The following is an 18,874-nucleotide window of genomic DNA, read 5'->3' as shown; positions in this document are numbered from 1 at the left end:
TTCTAGAGAAGACCCTTTATATCCACTGGAAACCATAGTGTTCACTCAGCAAGAATTTGGACTCAAAAGTTATGCTGCACATATTTTTAACCATCTCTCATATTTTTCACCTAAAACGCTGCCCAGGTATTGTCTGTCTGGATTACCGGTGGACTGTCAGATAAAGAACATCACCAATCCGGACCAAACAAATCTTCTGCTGGAGGACCTCATCATTTGGACCAACTACGAGATCGAGGTGGCTGCTTTCAATGGGGCTGGCCAGGGCGTCTTTAGCCCCAAAGTCACAGAATGGACCCTGCAGGGTGGTGAGGACCATGAGAGTATTTAAAATCAATACAGTGTGGCGGCTGTACCAAGCTGTATTGGATTCTTGTTTCTCCTACAGATACGATATTAAGTCTTGTTTTCAGAAAAATCGAACAGAATTTTATGAGGTTTATGCTTAAAACAAAACAAAAAAAGTGCCAAGAGCGTAAGAAAAATCAACTTAATTCAAATTGGAAAAGCTTTCTTTTTTTCTTTTGTTTTACACCCTGTTGGCATACAATTGTTTCTTGATTTAAAGCATGAATACCACTAAAATGTTATTATATTTCTTTGAAAAACCAAAAAGACTTAATATCTTCAATCATATTGAAAAGACCAGCACACTTCAAATCCTATTCTTTTAAGAGGTCATGTCATGTGGAATCAAATTTTCCTAGATATTTTTACAGAAGTAAAAAGTTGTAGAAGTTGTACTATAAAAACCTACTGTATGTTTCAGAACTCAAAACTTCCTCTCCAGTCTGAAAAGAGCATTTATTGTTTCAACACTGCAAAAACAACTCGTTTTGAAATCGGCCCCATAGTGATGTAGGAAAGGGTGTTCATTTGAATGACGTTTTGTGTGACTAAACGTTTGTTTGGCATATTTCTATAAGGATTCTTTTGAGAATAATATGATTCAGACTCTGCAAAGTAACATGTATTGAAAGATGGAACAGTGTCAACTATCTCGATACGACAGTACTGCTGGTGAGTAACAAATTGAATACTACTTTTTAATCTGTCTGTGTTTGTTTGATATATAAGAAAATGTATAGTCAGCCGCAGAGCGGCTCGTGCTTATTACATGGCTACTTACCAAAGAAATACATGATTGCTCACAAAATGTGAGATTAAATTATTTTATTATGTACGAAGAATGTGTAGCACTGTGTGCAACGAAAGACAATTTTGGAGTGTATACTAGAAAGGTTGCCAGCTGTCTCGTATAAGCCAGGACATCCTATATTGTTGCCAAAATTAATGTATCAGGATTTGGGACGCCATTGTCAGGCATTTAAGGAGCGAAACAGATGCCTTCCCCTGGTCGCCTGGTGAAATGAGCAAGGCTGTAACTCCCACCGTGCAAGTGTCCCGTAATTACACTGGATGCATATTGAAGCGGCCACCCAAACGAGGTGAACACCCGAGCCAACAGTCCCTTATAAGGCCCAAAGTATACTCAGTTTTTGTCGTGAACGCTTAGCGTCTTTATACAATCAAATGCTCAGCGTTTCAAAGTATACTTTATTTGACTGTGCACGCATTCACAGGCTGTTGGCATATGCCCACTACGACTACTATAAGATACTGGACTATATCTCGTCAGGAGTTTAGACACATTTAGATGTCTTTATATTCCCTCAGACTCCAGTTATATAAATGCAGTTATCTCCTGACCTCCTCACATGTAATGTGCACATTCACTGATTACATCTTCTAGCGCCTCTTTGTTACAGCAACGGTTCAACTGTGAGTGTTGACACCTTTTATGCCCAGTATTTAGCATTACTGTATCACCATATCTTCTATGCCTTATAATACAAGTGTTCGGGAGCAACATTGTGACTACTTTGTTCACTTTTCGATTGTTATTTCAATTGAACAAATGTAGTAGTTTGATTGTGTGCTTCATATAAAATGGGACATTAAGCTGTTATTGATTTCCTGGACTGAGTGCTTTCAGGGGATTTTGTAAATTACTTGCACATTTTCTTTCTCTCGTTCTTGGAAAAAACAGTTCCACAAGTGTTGGCAGGGGGTGTTTGCTCTGCCAATATGTTAGTCGATTATAACACAGTGGGCGTGTTTCAGTGTTGTGGTACTCAAGACTGGAAAGTCATGGTCCAAGACCAGATCTTCATGGTCTCGGTCTTGTCATGGACTCTTGAGCAATTTGACTCAGTCTTGACTCATACTCGAACAAGTGTGGGCTCGGGGATTTAACCCTGAGTCCAGTCGAGTCTCATTTAAAAAAATATACAATGTAAAGCTTCGACAATTTGACAAACATTTTCGACTGACTATATCCGAGATCTTGATGGTTGTCCCTAATTTCACTCTGCAGCATTGAATCAGAACTAGTGATGCCCTTTCACCAATAAATCATTCTACTGAGTCGGTTCATTTCAGCAAATTGGCCAAACAGGTTATCAAAAAGGTCTGAATCGATTGGCTATTCAGTCCGATTAATTTGGACTGCTATCTCACTCAATAATTTGCAGCTGCTTCACTCATTTAAACAGCATCAGGATATTTTAGAAAACAGACAACAAACTAATCATTGGATAAAGTGGATACCTACAGTCAACCAAAGACTGAGAGATTTTGAGAGGTAATTTTGAGAAACTTCCATTGGTGCTGTGTCTTGTTAATAAGGGGCTGTTCACACCAAATGTGTTGTTGCATCCACCCATACTGTTTTTCTATGTAAATATGCTAAATGGATGTCTTTGACCATTGCATTACGCATTGCTGTGTTTTTGGCGTCTCGAGCACCCCAAAGTTATTTTGTCAAGTTAATAAGAACATCAACTGTTAAAAACGTGTCTCGAGACACCTGTGTTATACTCTTTTCCCTGATAGCAGATATACAATACCCAGATGCCTATTTGATGTGTGCGTTTACATCTGGAAGACTGTATGTAATTATATGTCATAGACTGGTCTCGACTCGGACTCGGCCCTCTTCTGGTCTCGGACTGGACTTGGACTTGAATGAGCTGGTCTCGACTACATCTAAGGCGTCTATGTTGAAGTCTTAGAGGGGTAGTACACAGAATGCATCTCAGACAGGGCCAGAGCGGGGTGGAAAAGGGACAAAAACCTAATACAAAAACCTTTAATAACATTATTAGTGAATCTCAAGGAAAATAATAAAGTAAAAAATCAGAATGCATGACATGACCCCTTAAAGAGTATTTTTGTCTGGTTATCCTGTAAAAGTATGTAATCTAAATCTAAATGTTAAGTAACACTCCAATATATAAGATATTAAGCCTTATTTTCAATATTAGAATATAAAACAAGTGGAAAAACTCATGCCAGTGCATAAAGATAAAATGTGCTTATTTTAAAGACAGATTCTCTGAAGTCTTAATGTCTTATGCAGTGTCACTTCTGATCTTAATCTTAGGATTTTTAGATATTTGTACTCAAAAACAATAAAAAATTATTATATTTTTTGCAGTGCATTCATTGCTGGTCACCAGCATGTGTTGGCTGGTAACATAAGGGTAAATAAGGTAAATTAAGGTTATTTTTGTTTACATTAGTTTATGCATTAGGTACCACAAACTAACAATGAACTGTATATTAGTACTGCATTTATTAATCTTGGTTAATGTTCATTTGTTAAAACATGCAACTTTTAATTTAACCAAGATTAATAAGGGCTGAAAAGGTATTGTTCATTGTTCATTTATGTTGGAGTACTTAACTAATGTTAACAATTAACAACCTTGTGTTTTAGATACTGGTTCCTATTATAAGCTCCTGGTGTGCTGGTGTCCCCAACAGGCTTCTTAACTAGCCAAACCAGCAACCAGCATCGAGCTGGTTGAACAGATAATCTACAATCTAGGACCAACCAGCCTTGACTAGCATGAAAATAAATGCTAGTCTGAATTGGTCTTTCTACTAGTGTCTTCAATGTTTTCTTTTTCAATCTCTCTATCTGCTCTTTGATTTCCCTCGCCATCTCATTCTCTGTTCAAATCTCCTTTTCAAGTGCCCACGGTCCCACCAGGGAATGTTCAAGCAGAGGCTGTCAACTCCACCACAGTCCGTTTTACATGGAGTGCCCCAAGTCCTCAGTTCATCAATGGTATCAACCAGGGATACAAGGTGAACGTCCATCCACTGCCCTCTAGTGGTCAAGCACAGGACTGCGTTGCTACATTTATAGAAACTGTTTCATTACTTCCAATATATGTCATGCTGAGACAGCAGCAGGTCTTACATTGGCTTGTGCGAAGCGATATTGGTCATACCTGTCCAATTTTTTATTCTATTTTCTAACTCGTCTACTTTTTCTAGCTGTTGGCATGGGAACCAGGCCACGAGGAAGATGTTACCTTGGTTACGGTGAGACCCAATTTTCAAGACAGCGTTCATGTAGGTTACATCAGCGGACTGAAAAAGTTCACATTGTACTTCACCTGCGTGCTGTGCTTCACCACGCCTGGAGATGGCCCTCGCAGTACTCCACAGCGCATACGCACACATGAAGACAGTGAGTGTCCTTTTTTTATGAACTATGTGCATTTTTACCCAAGATTTGTTCTGTTCAGGCCTGCAGGTTTCTTTTTAAAGACCCAGTGAAATCAGTATTTTAGCGTTGTGGCTTTTCAGCCATGTCTGTTAGATTTAACAAGTAGCAAATTGTGGTTCATGGTTGTGGCATGAATAGAGCCTATTAAAAAAGGATGGCTCCTTTGAAATCATTTTATTTAAACTCTCTGTTTCAATAGGAAATACAGAAATGCATTTTATGGGTCAAAGACTCTGGTTTGATGTTAATGTGTCTGTGTTTTCAGCCCCAGGACCTGTCGGTCATCTGAGCTTCACAGAAATTCTGGATACATCTCTCAAAGTGAGCTGGAAAGACCCAGCTGAAAAGAATGGCATACTTACAGGTATCTGTACTCCCCCCTGTCGCAATCCCATCTGATCTTCTGAAGTGACTTTATGCTCAACCATCTCCTGTCTTGTGCCTGCAGGGTATCGCATTTCGTGGGAGGAATTCAACAGAACAAACACACGGGTGACACACTACCTACCAAACATGACACAGGAGTACCGTGTCACAGGCCTGACCGCCCTTACCACATACACCATTCAGGTGGCTGGGATGACCTCTAAAGGTCAAGGTCAGCTGTCATCCTCCACCATATCCTCCGGTGTGCCACCAGGTTAGTTTTGTTTGTCAGTTTCTACTTATAGGGATAGTTCACCCAAAAATGTCATCATTCACCTCGTGATTTTTTTTTTCATTCTTTTTTTTTACACAAATAATATATATATTATTTGTGTAATGTGTGTTTAAAAGTTTAAACTTTTTGAGGATGACACTCATAACACAATATATGATGATTTTTATTTTTTATGTGTAAGAGTGACTTATTTAAATGTATTTCAGTCATGTAAACTCTCGAAAGATTTAGTATGTGGGTATGACATATTGATAGGATATTGGATTTGGCAGACTAGATCTGCTATGCTGCTGCTCCAGAACATGTACCGAGACTTGCTACTGCTAGAACATGCACAGACCTACTGAGTTAGCATGTGGACATCCTGCTGCTGCTGCACAAATAGACATACATACAATCCTCCAACAAATCAGGGGAGCTGCACAAATAACAATAACACACAATAACGGGAAACACATCCCCCCAACCAAGCAGATCTATCGCCAAGACTTGTGTACTGTTGCTGCTCTGAAGATCCATGTGCACCAAGTGTGTGCTAGCTTGGTGTGCCTTGGCCGCTGGCCGAATCGCGTAACACTAATGAACTAAATTTATATGTTTGGCTGGGCCTGCTTGACCGAAAGGCTTAAATGCCCAGTGACCAGTCATAATGTGTACCTGAACCTGGAAAGCCCAGAGCTTATATAACAAGTGACTTAGCATTGCTATGTGTGGATTTATTTAAACCAATGACCTAAGAGAGCCATGCGTGCCAGACTAACTCAAGGCTAACCTTGTTTAAGGTGCGCTCCTATGTGTACCTTACTATGCAAGCTGATAGAAGAAAAAGCCCCAACAACCACCTGAGAAGGTTTTGAGAAAAACTCTCAAAGGATACTGCAGCGAAAACTGGCTTATCTGCAAAACTGAGCATTTTATATTCAATATATATTTTCTCTAGTTATGCTTGGCTCTAAAATATTTAATAATGAATCATTAAATTTGTTATTTTTATGAGTGCAATCTCTATAAATGATTATTAATAATCCTAATCCAATAATCACAACTGAAATTCATTGGTCTAAAAGAAATAATATCCAGTACAATATGAGGAACATATTTTTTATTAAGTGTCATAAGGCAAAAAAGATGGGAAGTACTATAGCTCATCTGGTAGAGAATGTTGCTTACCTCGCAATGCCATGTGTTTTATTCTCAGAGATCATGCTGATAGAATGAATGCTTTGAATGGATTGTAAGTTGCTTTGGATAAAAGTGTCTGTCGAATAAATACATGTACTGAAGAGACTACTGGGCAGTAAGTTCCTCAGAATGTTAACTATCTACAGTGTGGCCTTATTAACCTTACTCTTGATATCACAGCTAATGAAGGCACACTCAATATGATGTGTTTGTGCATTAAAATTTGTAATCTCCAGCAATCCCTTAGACACAAGCAGAGACTTAACGCTCTGAGAAAATACTTTGAAGTTGTCCGCTGTAGGTGCTGATAATGAAGGATCCGTGTACAGGATGGATCGCACGGTTTTTAAATCAAACCTATCTGCTAATTTGTGGGTTTCTGCTCGTGCATGCAAAAACTGATGGCAGACAGGAATGTGTCTCATGCAAATAAGGACAATGTGTGCCTCCCTTTGATTCTGATTTTTTTTTATAAATCAGCTAAAAACAAGGCACCCTTCAAAAGATTTCCCTTAATCTGTTTTCCAGTAAAATTTCAAAGCATCCTTAAAACTAGTTTTATTTAAGAAGCAAAATTGTATAAGATTAAGATTAGTCTAGCCACAAGACATAAACATTATACATGTTAACATGATTTCAGTGTGATAAAATCAGAAATGTACCAGCATTACACCATTTACCAGATTACAGGGATTTACCAGTATTGTAAAATTAGATATAACTTTACACAAAAATCATTTGTAAGCAATTTTATAACACAAATAATGTTAACATTTATAATGTTTACGTCTGGTAGCCATACTCGTGAAACAGTGTGTATTTTAATGTACTATTGTATATAGATTGGCCCCATTCACTTCAATTGTAAGTACCTTCAGGATAAGTAAAATTTATAAATATTTATACTGGAAAACAAGACAAAAATATTGATTAAAAACATTTTCTACAACAGGAAATCAATTCAGTTGGTAATATTGTTAGTTAATGTGAATTATATAGTTCCAAGGCCTTTACCTGGCCTTTATTTTTCCTGCTGGACCATTTCTACAATTCATTCTTGCACTTCGTCATCTCTTCCATTCCCATAGAGATGCCTGGACCTCCCACCAACATCGCCATCTCCAACATCAGCCCACGCTCTGTCACCCTGCAGTTCAAACCGGGCTATGACGGCAAAACATCCATCTCACGCTGGCTGGTAGAGGCTCAGGTAGTGCAGAAATGATATGCTGAGTATTCAGCTCAAGGAATGACCTCAAGTGTCTGTTTTTATTATGCATCATTGATCTATCATCTTTCTCGCTCATTCAGATCGGTGTTATTGGAGAAAATGAGGAGTGGGTCATGGTCCATCAGTTGGCCAATGAGCCTGATGCACGATCCCTTGAAGTCCAGGGCCTGAATCCCTACACATACTACAGGTCTTTACACTGAGCATGTTCATTTCTCAGATTGTGTGATAGACAGTATTTTGGGGCTGTGTCATAACATGGCATTTGATTTCAGGTTCCGAATGAGGCAGTTGAATATAGTGGGCACGAGCCCACCCAGCCAGCCATCCAGGAAGATCCAGACCCTACAGGCCCCTCCTGATATCGCCCCAGCAAACATCACTCTCCGCACAGCCAGTGAGACCAGCCTGTGGCTCCGATGGGTGGTAAGTACAGTATATTTCATTGAATTTGGCTGAGAGATTCAAGAAACTGAAAACAATTATTTTGTGGTGAATTTAGCAGAAAAGATTAAGTACTTTTAACATTGAATAAGTAATATTAACTGTAACACTTAGGTCTCATCAACTAATAATGAACAATCGTTTTACAGCATTTATTAAATAAGGGATAATGTACAGTCAACCGGTTGTTATCGTATAATAAATCCCAACAGGGTGATCAGGGATCACCGATGCGAAGCGGAGGGGTCTTGTATCACCCTAAAGGGGTTTATTTTGCAATGAAATCCAGCTGACTGTACATTATCCTGCTTATTACATGGCTACTAACCAAATAACTGAATACATGGACATAAAATATTGATTTGCGTTGAAATTGTGTAATTATGTGAGAAGAAACAAATCGCTGAACAGCTGAAATCAAAAGAGTTTTCTTTTGGTATTTATTTTGCGAAAATGTCATCGGACTCCTCGTTATTCAGCCTATTACAAGACTACTTGCCAAATAAATGGACATGAAACATTGATTTGTGTTGAAAATATTTTATAAACCTTACTTGAAGAGATTGCAAGGTGATCAAAGAGGCAGGAGAGACAGCTCGTAAGGACCGGATGAGCGGTCTGATACATGGAGCTGTAGTTGTAAACCGAGCAATAACAGACCACTAGATGGTGCCATTGACCAATCAGAATCGAGTGTTCCAGGCAGTTAGCCGGTTGTTATCGCATAATAAACCCTGACAGGGAGTCACCCAGCGCATAGCGGATAACAACCCTCTGACTGTACAGACAACTTTCCAAATAAATAAATAAATGCGCATGAAACATTGATTTGAGTTGAAATAATTTTATTAGCTTACTTGTAGAGATCGTAGAGTGCTACACGAAGCAGGTGAGACAGCTCGCAGACCCCGGATGAGCGGTCTGATACGTGGTGCTGCAGTTGTTACAGAGCAATTACTGGCTGCTAGATGGCGCCACTGACCAATCAGAATCGAGTATTTCAGGCCACTGTGTAATAACTAATGTTAACAAATAGAACCTTATTGTAAAGTGTTTCCAAATGAACAAATTTTGCATTCCCTTTCATGAATAAATGAATCGAGAATACAGGATGGTTTCATTTTTTCTATCTATTGAATTGTAATATTTTGCATATTTCACATGTATTAAATGGAGAAGCCATTTCGTTTTTCTGGTGTTTCTAGCTCTTAATAGGCTCTATTTAAAATTATAGAAATGATCCCAAAAAAATATATACAATTGCTTAACATTTTAAAAATAAATAAATAAATGAATACAACTCTTTCAGATCCTGTGTGACATTGTAAATATTATTAAACTGTAAGATTTATAATCTAAGTGGAAGTGTGTTTATGTTCTAGCCGCTACCAGAGTGGGAATTCAATGGCAATCCAGAGCTGGTGGGCTACAGGGTGCAACACTCTCGACTGGGCTCAAAGGGTGGCGTCCTGTCCCACATCATTCCTGATAGGCTGGAGAGGGAGTTCACCATTGAGGACCTGGAAGAATGGACGGAGTATGAGGTCAAAGTGCAGGCATTCAATGGCATTGGACCCGGGCCCTGGAGCCAACCAGTTCATGGGAGAACCAGAGAGTCACGTGAGAAGCACTATAAAATTAATAGAATATTAATATTGATAAATAGAATTAAATAAATATAATTAATATTAATTAATAAAATTAAAAAATTTCATTTACACATGAGGCTAAACATTATGACCACTCACAGGTTAAGCGCATAACATTGATCATCTTATGTAATGGTCTGGGTAGATAAGAAGGTAAGCGAACAGTCTGTTCTCATAGTCAACATGTTGAATGCAGGAGAAATGGGCTGGAGTAAAGACCTGAGTGACTTTGACAAGGGCCAAATTGTTATGGCCAGATGACTGGGTAAGAGCATCACTAAAACGGCAAGGCTTGTGAGGTGCTCCTGGTCAGCAGTGGTGAGTTTGTACCGACAGTGGTTCGAGGAGGGACAAACCACAAACCGGTCACATAGTGTTGGGTGCCCGAGGCTCTTCGATGCGTGAGGGCAATGAAGGCTATCCCATCTTGTCCTAACCAACAGAAGGTCTACTGTGGTACAAGTCAGAGAACAATGTAATGATGGTTACAGGAGGAATATGTCACAACATACAGTGCATCACACCCTGTTGCATATGGGGCTGCGTAGCCGCAGACCCGTCAGAGTGCCTTTGACCCTTGTCCACCTTCGAAAGCACCTAAAATGGGCACGTAAGTGTAAGAAGAAATGGACTTTGGAGAAGTGCAAGAAAGTTGCCTGGTCTGATGAGTCCCGTTTTCTTTTACATCACGTGGACGGCCATGTACGTGTGGGCCATTTACCTGGGGAAGTGATGGCGCAAGGATACACTGTGGGAAAACGACAAGCCGGAGGAGGTAGTGTGATGCTCTGGGCAATGTTCTCCTGGGAAACCCTGGGTCCAGCCATTCATGTGGATGGTCATTTTAAAACGTGCCACGTACCTTAAACATTGTTGCAGACCAGGTACACCCCTTCATGGCAATGGTAATCCCTGATGGCAGTGGCCTCTTTCAGCAGGATAATGCGGCCTGCCACACAGCACACATTGTATGGGAATGGTTTGAGGAACATGATGAGGAGTTCAAAGTGTTGCCCTGGCCTCCAAATTCCCCAGTTCTCAATCCGATTGAGCATCTGTGCGATGTGCTTGACCCACAAGTCTGATCCACAGTGGCTCCACCTCACAACTTACAGGACTTCAAGGGTTTGCTGCTAATGTTTTGGTGCCAGATACCACAGGACACTTTCAGGGGTCTTGTAGAGTCCATGCCTCGACAGGATCGGCGCTGTTTTGGCGACACAAGGAGGATAAACGGCATATTAGGCAGGTGGTCATCATTTTTTGGCTCATCTGTGTATTCTCTGACTTTAGATTGCAGACTTTGGTATATTGGCAAATCTGATCACAGTTTTAGACATTGTTGATATTTCCACAAACTCTAGAGGAGACATCTCCATTTAATCTAATTGATGTTTTGGAAAAATAATTGATGCCCCTTTGTGTTTTTTCTTTCCTATGGGTATTGCTTAGCTCATTAAAATGTCCTTTTGTCCACTTCTCATCAGTCAAACCATCTGTCATGTGCTGTTTGATCAACAGCTGGCAGCAAAGCTGACAACAGGTTTTTTACCAATTGGTACAGAATTTCAACTAGACTGCACTGTCAGATGCATTTGTTTCCACTGAAACTCATATCACAGTCAGGAATGTTAATTTGGTTTTGGTAATACTTAGGTTATATTTGTTAACATCATTTTACATAAACTATCAATGAAAAATACAGTATATTGTTTTGTTTTTTTATCTCAGTTATGTTAATGGTTGTGTGGTAACATTAGTTAATGCATTATATACTAACCTAAAAAAAAAAAACCTTATGCATTTACTGATGTGAACAAATAGAACCTTATTATAAAATGTTGTCCATATTTTCTTGTATCCTTCATTTGTTAGTCCCCTCCAGTGGCCCTGCAAATGTCTCTGCTTTTGCCACCACTTCCAGCAGTATACTGGTCCGTTGGGGCGATGTGCCAGAAACTGATCGCAATGGACTTATTCTGGGCTATAAGGTACCTTGAAAACTTGTTGTCCTCTAGATTTGTATGACCTTGATTTACTTTTTTATTAAATGGGCAATATTTGCCCACTGGAATAGATTTCCAAGGGCATTTTTACCTTTATGAGGGCATTTATTCTTAGAATCATACTCTCCACAAAATATTTTAGCCTATTTTTAAGATGTATCCATTTAAATTGAATAACAAATTTCCATCTAATTGAATTGCCTAATCTTTAACCAAATAAAATGTACAAATATAAAAAGGTTTTTCTTCTAGACTATTCAATTCAATTAATGGAAATTTGTTATTAAATTGAAATGATAAATCTTTTTGGATTTATGAAAAATATGAAATATTTTTGGAGTGTATAAAAGCACATGTCCATTTGTGTACTTTTAAGTTCTTTGATTGGATCAATTAATTTAAAGAAACCACTTCATGTTAGCTAAGCATTCATCAATACAAGCACATACTGTTGGCCAAATAAGTGTACATCTATTTCTGCTCTCATAACTTTCAGGTGGTATACAAAGAGAAGGATGCAGATTCAGCCCTGCGATTCTGGACAGTAGAGGGCAACACCACTTACAGTGTACAGCTCACTGGCCTTGGGAAATATGTCCTTTTTGAGATCCAGGTTCTGGCCTTCACCCGCATAGGAGACGGCATGCCTAGCTCTCCGCCTATATTTGAGCGCACACTTGATGATGGTAAGAGTTTAAACCACAATTACCAGTCACTAGTTAAAGGGCAAATTCACCTAAAAATGTAATTTCTTGCTTGATTAGCTCACCATTGTGTTGTTTCAAAACACTTACTTACTTTCATGGGACACAAAAGACAGTTTCAGTCATCAGTCACTTTCATTGTAAAGCAATAAAGATGCAATGAAAGTGAATGGTGACTAAGGCTTAGATTCTGCATAACATCTCATTTTGTGTTCCACAGTGGAAAAAACGTTTGAATGACGTAAGGGTGATTAAATTACAACAGTATTTAGATTTTTGGGTGAAATATTCAAGTCTTGCTTCTGGTGTATTGGTACATGCAGCATTGATTTTTTTTTTTTCTTAAAACAGTTCCTGGTCCACCAGTCGGCATCCTTTTTCCTGAAGTCAGGATGTCCTCTGTGAGACTGATCTGGCAACCCCCTGCCCAGCCAAATGGTATTATCCTTGGTAAGTTTGTAAATCCAAACTAGATTTTAAAATTGTGTGGGGGGAAAAAAGTTAATAAATGATGTGGGACAAAGCAGACGTTTTTGCAAAACCCCTAAATCTAACATACAGTATGTGTAAAAGAAAAACACAGTAACCATCCTGACAAAATCTAGTCACTTACAGTCCTGTTACAGATGGCTTGGCTCAACTTTGCTCAGATTCAGAGAAAATTAAGTGTGAGAATTTTAGTATCACACTTTTCACAGTTTTAGTGTTGCCGTAGTTACTGCAGTTTGTCTTTGTATGGCTGCTAAGTATGGGCTTTAGAAATAGTGATGCATGCCTTAGCAAAGCTTAACATTGACCACATTAACATGCACTTAAAAAAAGGTTCATCTAGGGTGTTTGCAGAAAGCGGTATTCTGAAACATCATGTAAACAAAAACACCAATTTCCTTATGCTGCTTAAAGGATTAATTGTTAAACACACCTGGGTCTCTCCCAGAGAATGTGGTTTAATGTGGTCACGTAAACAAATAAGGGGTGTTCTGATGGGTGTTTGAAGAGTGCGTATGTGCATGAACAGACCGGATAACAACCGCCATAGGATGGAGCCCAACAACAAGTAATCAATGTGGAAAGAATTCAACATTTATAAGAGGGAAAAGAACATAAACTATAAACAATACCCATTTGTACACACCCATGTAAAATATCGATGGTCAATCACATTTGAGTATATGCGCTCATGCATTGGGGGAATCCCAGTGTTTTGCATAAGAGGTAACCCCCACTATTGCAGTGCAATTCCGCTGCAGGTCACGATTGAAAGTTAAGAAAACAAAAACAGCAACATCTGTTGAATACCTGGAAATAAAATAGTTAAGTCTTCCTCGGAGTCCATGTTTGTTATTTACACAAGCGTTGCAGGAAAATTACGTTGATGTGGCAGAAGCTGCTTACTGACCAAGCCGCGTGTATACAGGAGTAAAGAGTACACTGCTTGTATAGTGCATATAAACCGGAATGCTGCTTTCACCCTATAACCTGTTTTCTTGCAATATATAAAATGTGCTTTCTGTTGTCCATGTAAATGTAGTCATTGTTTTGTATACAGGGATGGAACACTAACAGCAACCTTAGGCTGAAGTGCATTACAAAATGATGATGGGCCATTTCAGTTACTTCAGTTGGTTCCAGGCTCACATTTTAGATTCTGACAGTGCAATAATTTTCTCGTGGCAATCTAGAGCATTAACCACAAGGATACATGCATTATATGTATTGATTTTTAAAGCTCATGTACTTTATTGTTTAATTAGATCAATTTCAGATTGTAATTGTAATCCACTGATTGTAATTTTTATGTATGTCTCTCTCATCTAGCATATCAGATTGCTCACCGGAGAAACTCCTCCAGTATTACCTCGGCCACTGTTGATGTGCTGAACCCCAGTGCACGGCAGTACACAGCAAATGGACTTAAACCAGAGAGTGTGTATGTGTTCAGACTCACGGCACAGACTCGAAAGGGCTGGGGAGAGGTGGCCGAGGCATTGGTGGTCACTACGGAGAAGAGAGGTATATCTTTACCAACAAACCTAGAGGAAAATAACATTGCTCAGAGGTTGTTTTTTCAATGATTACGAGACATTATTAATAGTTAATTTAAAGGGATTGTTCACCCCAAAATTAAAATTCTCTCATCATTTACTCACAGATCCCAGATGTGTATGACTTTCTTTATTCTGCTGAATACAAACAAATATTTAAAAATATATATATATCAGTTTTGTAGGCCCATACAATGCAAGTTTTGCATTGTATGGGCCTATCTCATGCAATGAGATTTATAGTAAAATATTATTAGAACATTTTCATTTTAGGGTGAACTATTCCTTAAGTATCTACTTTGTTTCACATTTTTTGTTAGAACAAATTAATATAGACTCAAATGAGACAATTATTGTAATACAGTGAGTGTAGCAATATGAAATTAATGTGGACACCATGGCTCAGATAATTTGTTATTGGAAGAATTTGATGCGAAATGTTTAATTTCAGTTCAAACTATTTTATTTAAATGTTTCAACTGACATCCCCTTAGCACGGCCGCAGCCCACAAGCCGTCCCGTTGTGCCTCAGGAAGAGGTCCAGGCCCGCAGTGTGCTGTTGTCTTGGGAACCAGGCAGCGACGGTCTATCGCCAATCCGATACTACACCGTCCAATACAGGGAGCTGCCCAACAGTAACTGGACCATCCATTCAGCATCAGTGAATCATGAGGTTGCCACCTATGTTATAGACAAGTAAGTTCTACGTGAACTTGTGGCGAACTCTTTTATCTTTGAGGGTCTAACCCCAGTAGCATCGTAATACTCTTATTGAGCTTTTCTCTTATTTACAGGCTCAAGCCTTTCACTTCATACCAGTTCAGAGTGAAGGCCACTAATGATATTGGGGACAGCGAGTACAGCGAGGAGAGCGAAGCAATCACCACTCTACAGGACGGTAGGGGCAACTGTCAAACACTTTAAATCTGTAGGTGTAAAAGTTGCTAATGACAAACTGAGATGGATCATGATGTGACCAAAATAGGACACTGTTTGTGAAGGGTTAAACATTGCTCAACTTTTGGCTTGGAATCGGAACATTGTTAACAGTCACACCACTATTAAAAGAATATTTCACCTAAAAATGAAAATGTTGAATCGCTTAGTGTGACATCAATACAGGCCAGTTAATTACCTCATTGAGTGTTGAGTGTATCTGAAATTTTGGGCCGCAGTCCTGGAGTATGACTGCTCTCATGGTGGCCATTTGATGAAGAACCACCTGGAGCACAGCAATTGAGAGAGAGAGACATTTAGTTAAAAATGTTGATTCTAGTAACATAAATCTTGTTATTTAGTGCTTTCTTCACGAGGAACCCATATAAAGATAATTTAAATACACTGGTGGCCAAAAGTTTGGAATAATGTAGAGATTTTGGAAAAAATATACATTGTGATCAGTTGAATGCCACTTTGGTGAATAAAAGTAACAATTTCCTTCTGAAACATCAAAATCTGTACAACTTTTGGCCGCCAGTGTATATAGTAATCAAAATAGCTATATATAAATATATTATGAGTACTCACAGGTGAAGCTAATAACGTTGATCATCTCCTAACAAGGCCACATGTCAAGGTCTGGGTAGATTATATGGTAAGAGAACAAAATTTGATTGATTGGTTACGGGAGGATTGCTTCACAACACAGTGCATCGCACCATGCTGCGTATGGGACTGCGTAGCCGCAGACCCATCAATGTGCCTATGATGACCCCTCTCCACCGTCAAAAGTGCCTACAATGGGCACACGAGCCTCTGAACTGGACCTTGGAGCACTGGTCCAATGAGTCCTGTTTTCTTGAACATCACGTGAACGGCCATGTCCATTTGGGTCGTTTAACTGGGGAAGTGATGGCACCAGGATGCACTGTGGGAGGACGACAAGCCAGTGGAAGGAGTGTTAAGCTATTTTCTGCTGGGAAACCCTGGGTCCATTCATGTGGAAATCAATTTGACTTGTGCAACCTACCTAGACATCATTGCAGACCAGGTACACCTCTTCATGGCAATGGTATTCCCTGATGGCAGTGGCCTCTTTCAGTAGGATAATGTGCCTTGGTGGGTCGGTGCAGTTTTGGCAGCACGAGGAGGACCAACAGCATATAAGGCAGGTGGTAATACTTTTTTGGCTCATCTGTGTATATTTAGTACTGTGCAAAAGTCTTAGGCATATTAGATGTTTCACAAAAACATTTGTCTTAACATAGTTATTATATCTTCTGCTTTAGTGTGTCAATAGGAAATATTTATTTTGTTAAAAGAATGAATTAGAAGTAGAACACGGAGTTCTGCAACAGATGGTATGGCCCCCACAGAGCCCTGATCTAAACATCATAGTGTCAGTCTGGGGTTACATGAAGAGACAGAAGCAATTGAGATACTATGAATATACAAAACTGTGGCAAGTGCACTTTCTATGAAGTTTATTGATACACTCACTGAGCACTTTATTACGTTATTATTATGTACACCTTCTTATTCATGGGATTATCTAATAAGCCAACTGTGTGGCAGATACGGGCCAGGAGCCACAGTTAATGTTCATATAAACCATCAGAATGAGGGCAAAATGTGATCTCAGTTATTTCAACCATGGCATGATTGTTGGTGCCTGACAGGCTGGTTTGAGTATTTCTGTAACTGCTGATCTCCTGGGATTTTCATGCACAACAGTCTCTAGAGCGTACTCCGGATGGTGCCAAAACCAAAAAAACATCCAGTGAGTGGCAGTTCTGCAGACAGAAAAGCCTTTTTGATGAGAAAGGGTCAACGGAGAATTGCCAGACTGATTGGAGCTGACAGAAAGGCTATGGTAACTCAGATAACCACTCTGTACATCTGTAGTGAGCAGAATAGCATATCAGAATGCACAACACGTTGAACTTTGAGACAGATGGGCTACAGCTGCAGAAGACAATGTCGGGTTCCGCTTCTGTCAGCCAAGAACAGAAAGCTGAGGCAGCAGTGGGCACAGGCTCACCAAAACTGGACGGTTGAAGACTGGAAAAATGTAGTCTGGTCTGATGAATCTTGATTTCTACTGGGGCACACAGATGGTAGGGACAGAATTTGGCGTCAACAGCATGAATCCATGGACCCAACCTGCCTTGTGTCAACATTCCAGGCTGGTGGGGGTGGTGTAATGGTGTGGGGAAGGTTTTCTTGGCATTCCCCACTTCTTTGGGCTTGTTAATACAAATAAATCATCTCTTCTCTCTGAGTAATAAGTCCACAAATTCCCATTTTTGTCCAGCTACAACCTTTAGCTTTTTTTTTTTTTTCAGGCAAAAAGAATTGCCAACATTAGCACAAATGCTTGCATGCTAGGGTTTGTGCGATCCTTATATAAATTTTGTGTGTATACCAAAATACCCAAAAATATGTCATCATGACCAGAATCTTAGCTAAGATGTGTATCGCACAGTCTGACATAAAAGTTGCCTTGACCCAAGGTCTCACTGGTGTCATAGTGTATAATCTGAAAAGCAACATAGTAAAGGACAGAAAACATAGCACAGTGTACACTCGGCTTTAGTTGGTTTTGTGTAAGTGGTTGATTGTTTCTCAGTTTATTCAACTCTTATCAAGGTCTTTTCAGCTTTGCAATCATTAACTAAGAAAACTGTCTGTTTGTTTCATTTAGCACCCGATAAAGCTCCCACAATATTGTCTGTGACACCACACACCACCACATCTGTGCTGGTCCGCTGGAAGGTGAGGTCAAATTCATTGTGCATTTCTGAGAGGAGACATAGGCTATGTGTTAAACTGTTGTTGAGTGTAGGAATGACATAATGTGTTTAAACCCATCCAGCCGCCCCCTGAAGATGAGATCAATGGCATTTTGCTTGGTTTTCGAGTTCGCTACAGAGAACTGCATTACGACCGCCTGCGTAGTTTCACCATGCGCACAGTCAACAGCCCGTCTGCCAACTGGGCCGAGCTCACAGGTGAGTCTAAATGAAACTCATTAAAGAGCATTCCAATTAGTACATACTTTATCTCATCTCTTTTAGAATTTACATGGTATCCGTACCCTTGAAAAAAGTACTGTGGTTGTACCATGGAGTTATATGGTATTAAAATGGTACTTTGATTTAACAACTACCACATACAGCATGATATTTACATTGTACTCCTCGGTACTGCTAAGAATACTATGGGACATACCATGGCCAACAAACACCATTGTCACTTTTTATTTTTGGTATTTTTTTTTACATTTTAGTTTTAATATGAATATATAAAGTTACATTTAAAAAAAAAAAAAAAAACTAGCTTCATACCTTGTTACCCATATTTGTTTTTTTTAACCAGGTTGTTTTTTTTACCTGTAGTTTTGCTCCAAAATCATAGGAGGAAATTGGCAC

General features: G+C 39.3%; 1 protein-coding gene across 1 annotated transcript in view; it reads left to right on the top strand.

Moving 5' to 3' along the window:
- The window catches only part of LOC127652825 (protein sidekick-2-like), a 225,093-nt gene that overhangs the window by 181,299 nt on the left and 24,920 nt on the right, over positions 1-18,874 (top strand). Inside the window, exons 17-33 of the mRNA XM_052139227.1 lie at positions 127-308; positions 4,040-4,155; positions 4,348-4,543; positions 4,848-4,946; positions 5,031-5,222; positions 7,514-7,635; positions 7,737-7,846; positions 7,932-8,082; positions 9,483-9,720; positions 11,625-11,740; positions 12,252-12,441; positions 12,811-12,909; positions 14,278-14,472; positions 14,999-15,200; positions 15,299-15,402; positions 18,148-18,218; positions 18,319-18,454. Coding sequence (XP_051995187.1) covers positions 127-308; positions 4,040-4,155; positions 4,348-4,543; positions 4,848-4,946; positions 5,031-5,222; positions 7,514-7,635; positions 7,737-7,846; positions 7,932-8,082; positions 9,483-9,720; positions 11,625-11,740; positions 12,252-12,441; positions 12,811-12,909; positions 14,278-14,472; positions 14,999-15,200; positions 15,299-15,402; positions 18,148-18,218; positions 18,319-18,454 — 2,519 coding nt within the window. The remainder of the gene's footprint in view (positions 1-126; positions 309-4,039; positions 4,156-4,347; positions 4,544-4,847; positions 4,947-5,030; positions 5,223-7,513; positions 7,636-7,736; positions 7,847-7,931; positions 8,083-9,482; positions 9,721-11,624; positions 11,741-12,251; positions 12,442-12,810; positions 12,910-14,277; positions 14,473-14,998; positions 15,201-15,298; positions 15,403-18,147; positions 18,219-18,318; positions 18,455-18,874) is intronic.

This window comes from Xyrauchen texanus, chromosome 12 (assembly GCF_025860055.1).
Source record: "Xyrauchen texanus isolate HMW12.3.18 chromosome 12, RBS_HiC_50CHRs, whole genome shotgun sequence".
NCBI classification, from domain to species: Eukaryota; Metazoa; Chordata; class Actinopteri; order Cypriniformes; family Catostomidae; genus Xyrauchen; species Xyrauchen texanus.
Note: the sequence above shows the minus strand (reverse complement) of the source record. Positions and strands in the feature narration are given on the sequence as shown.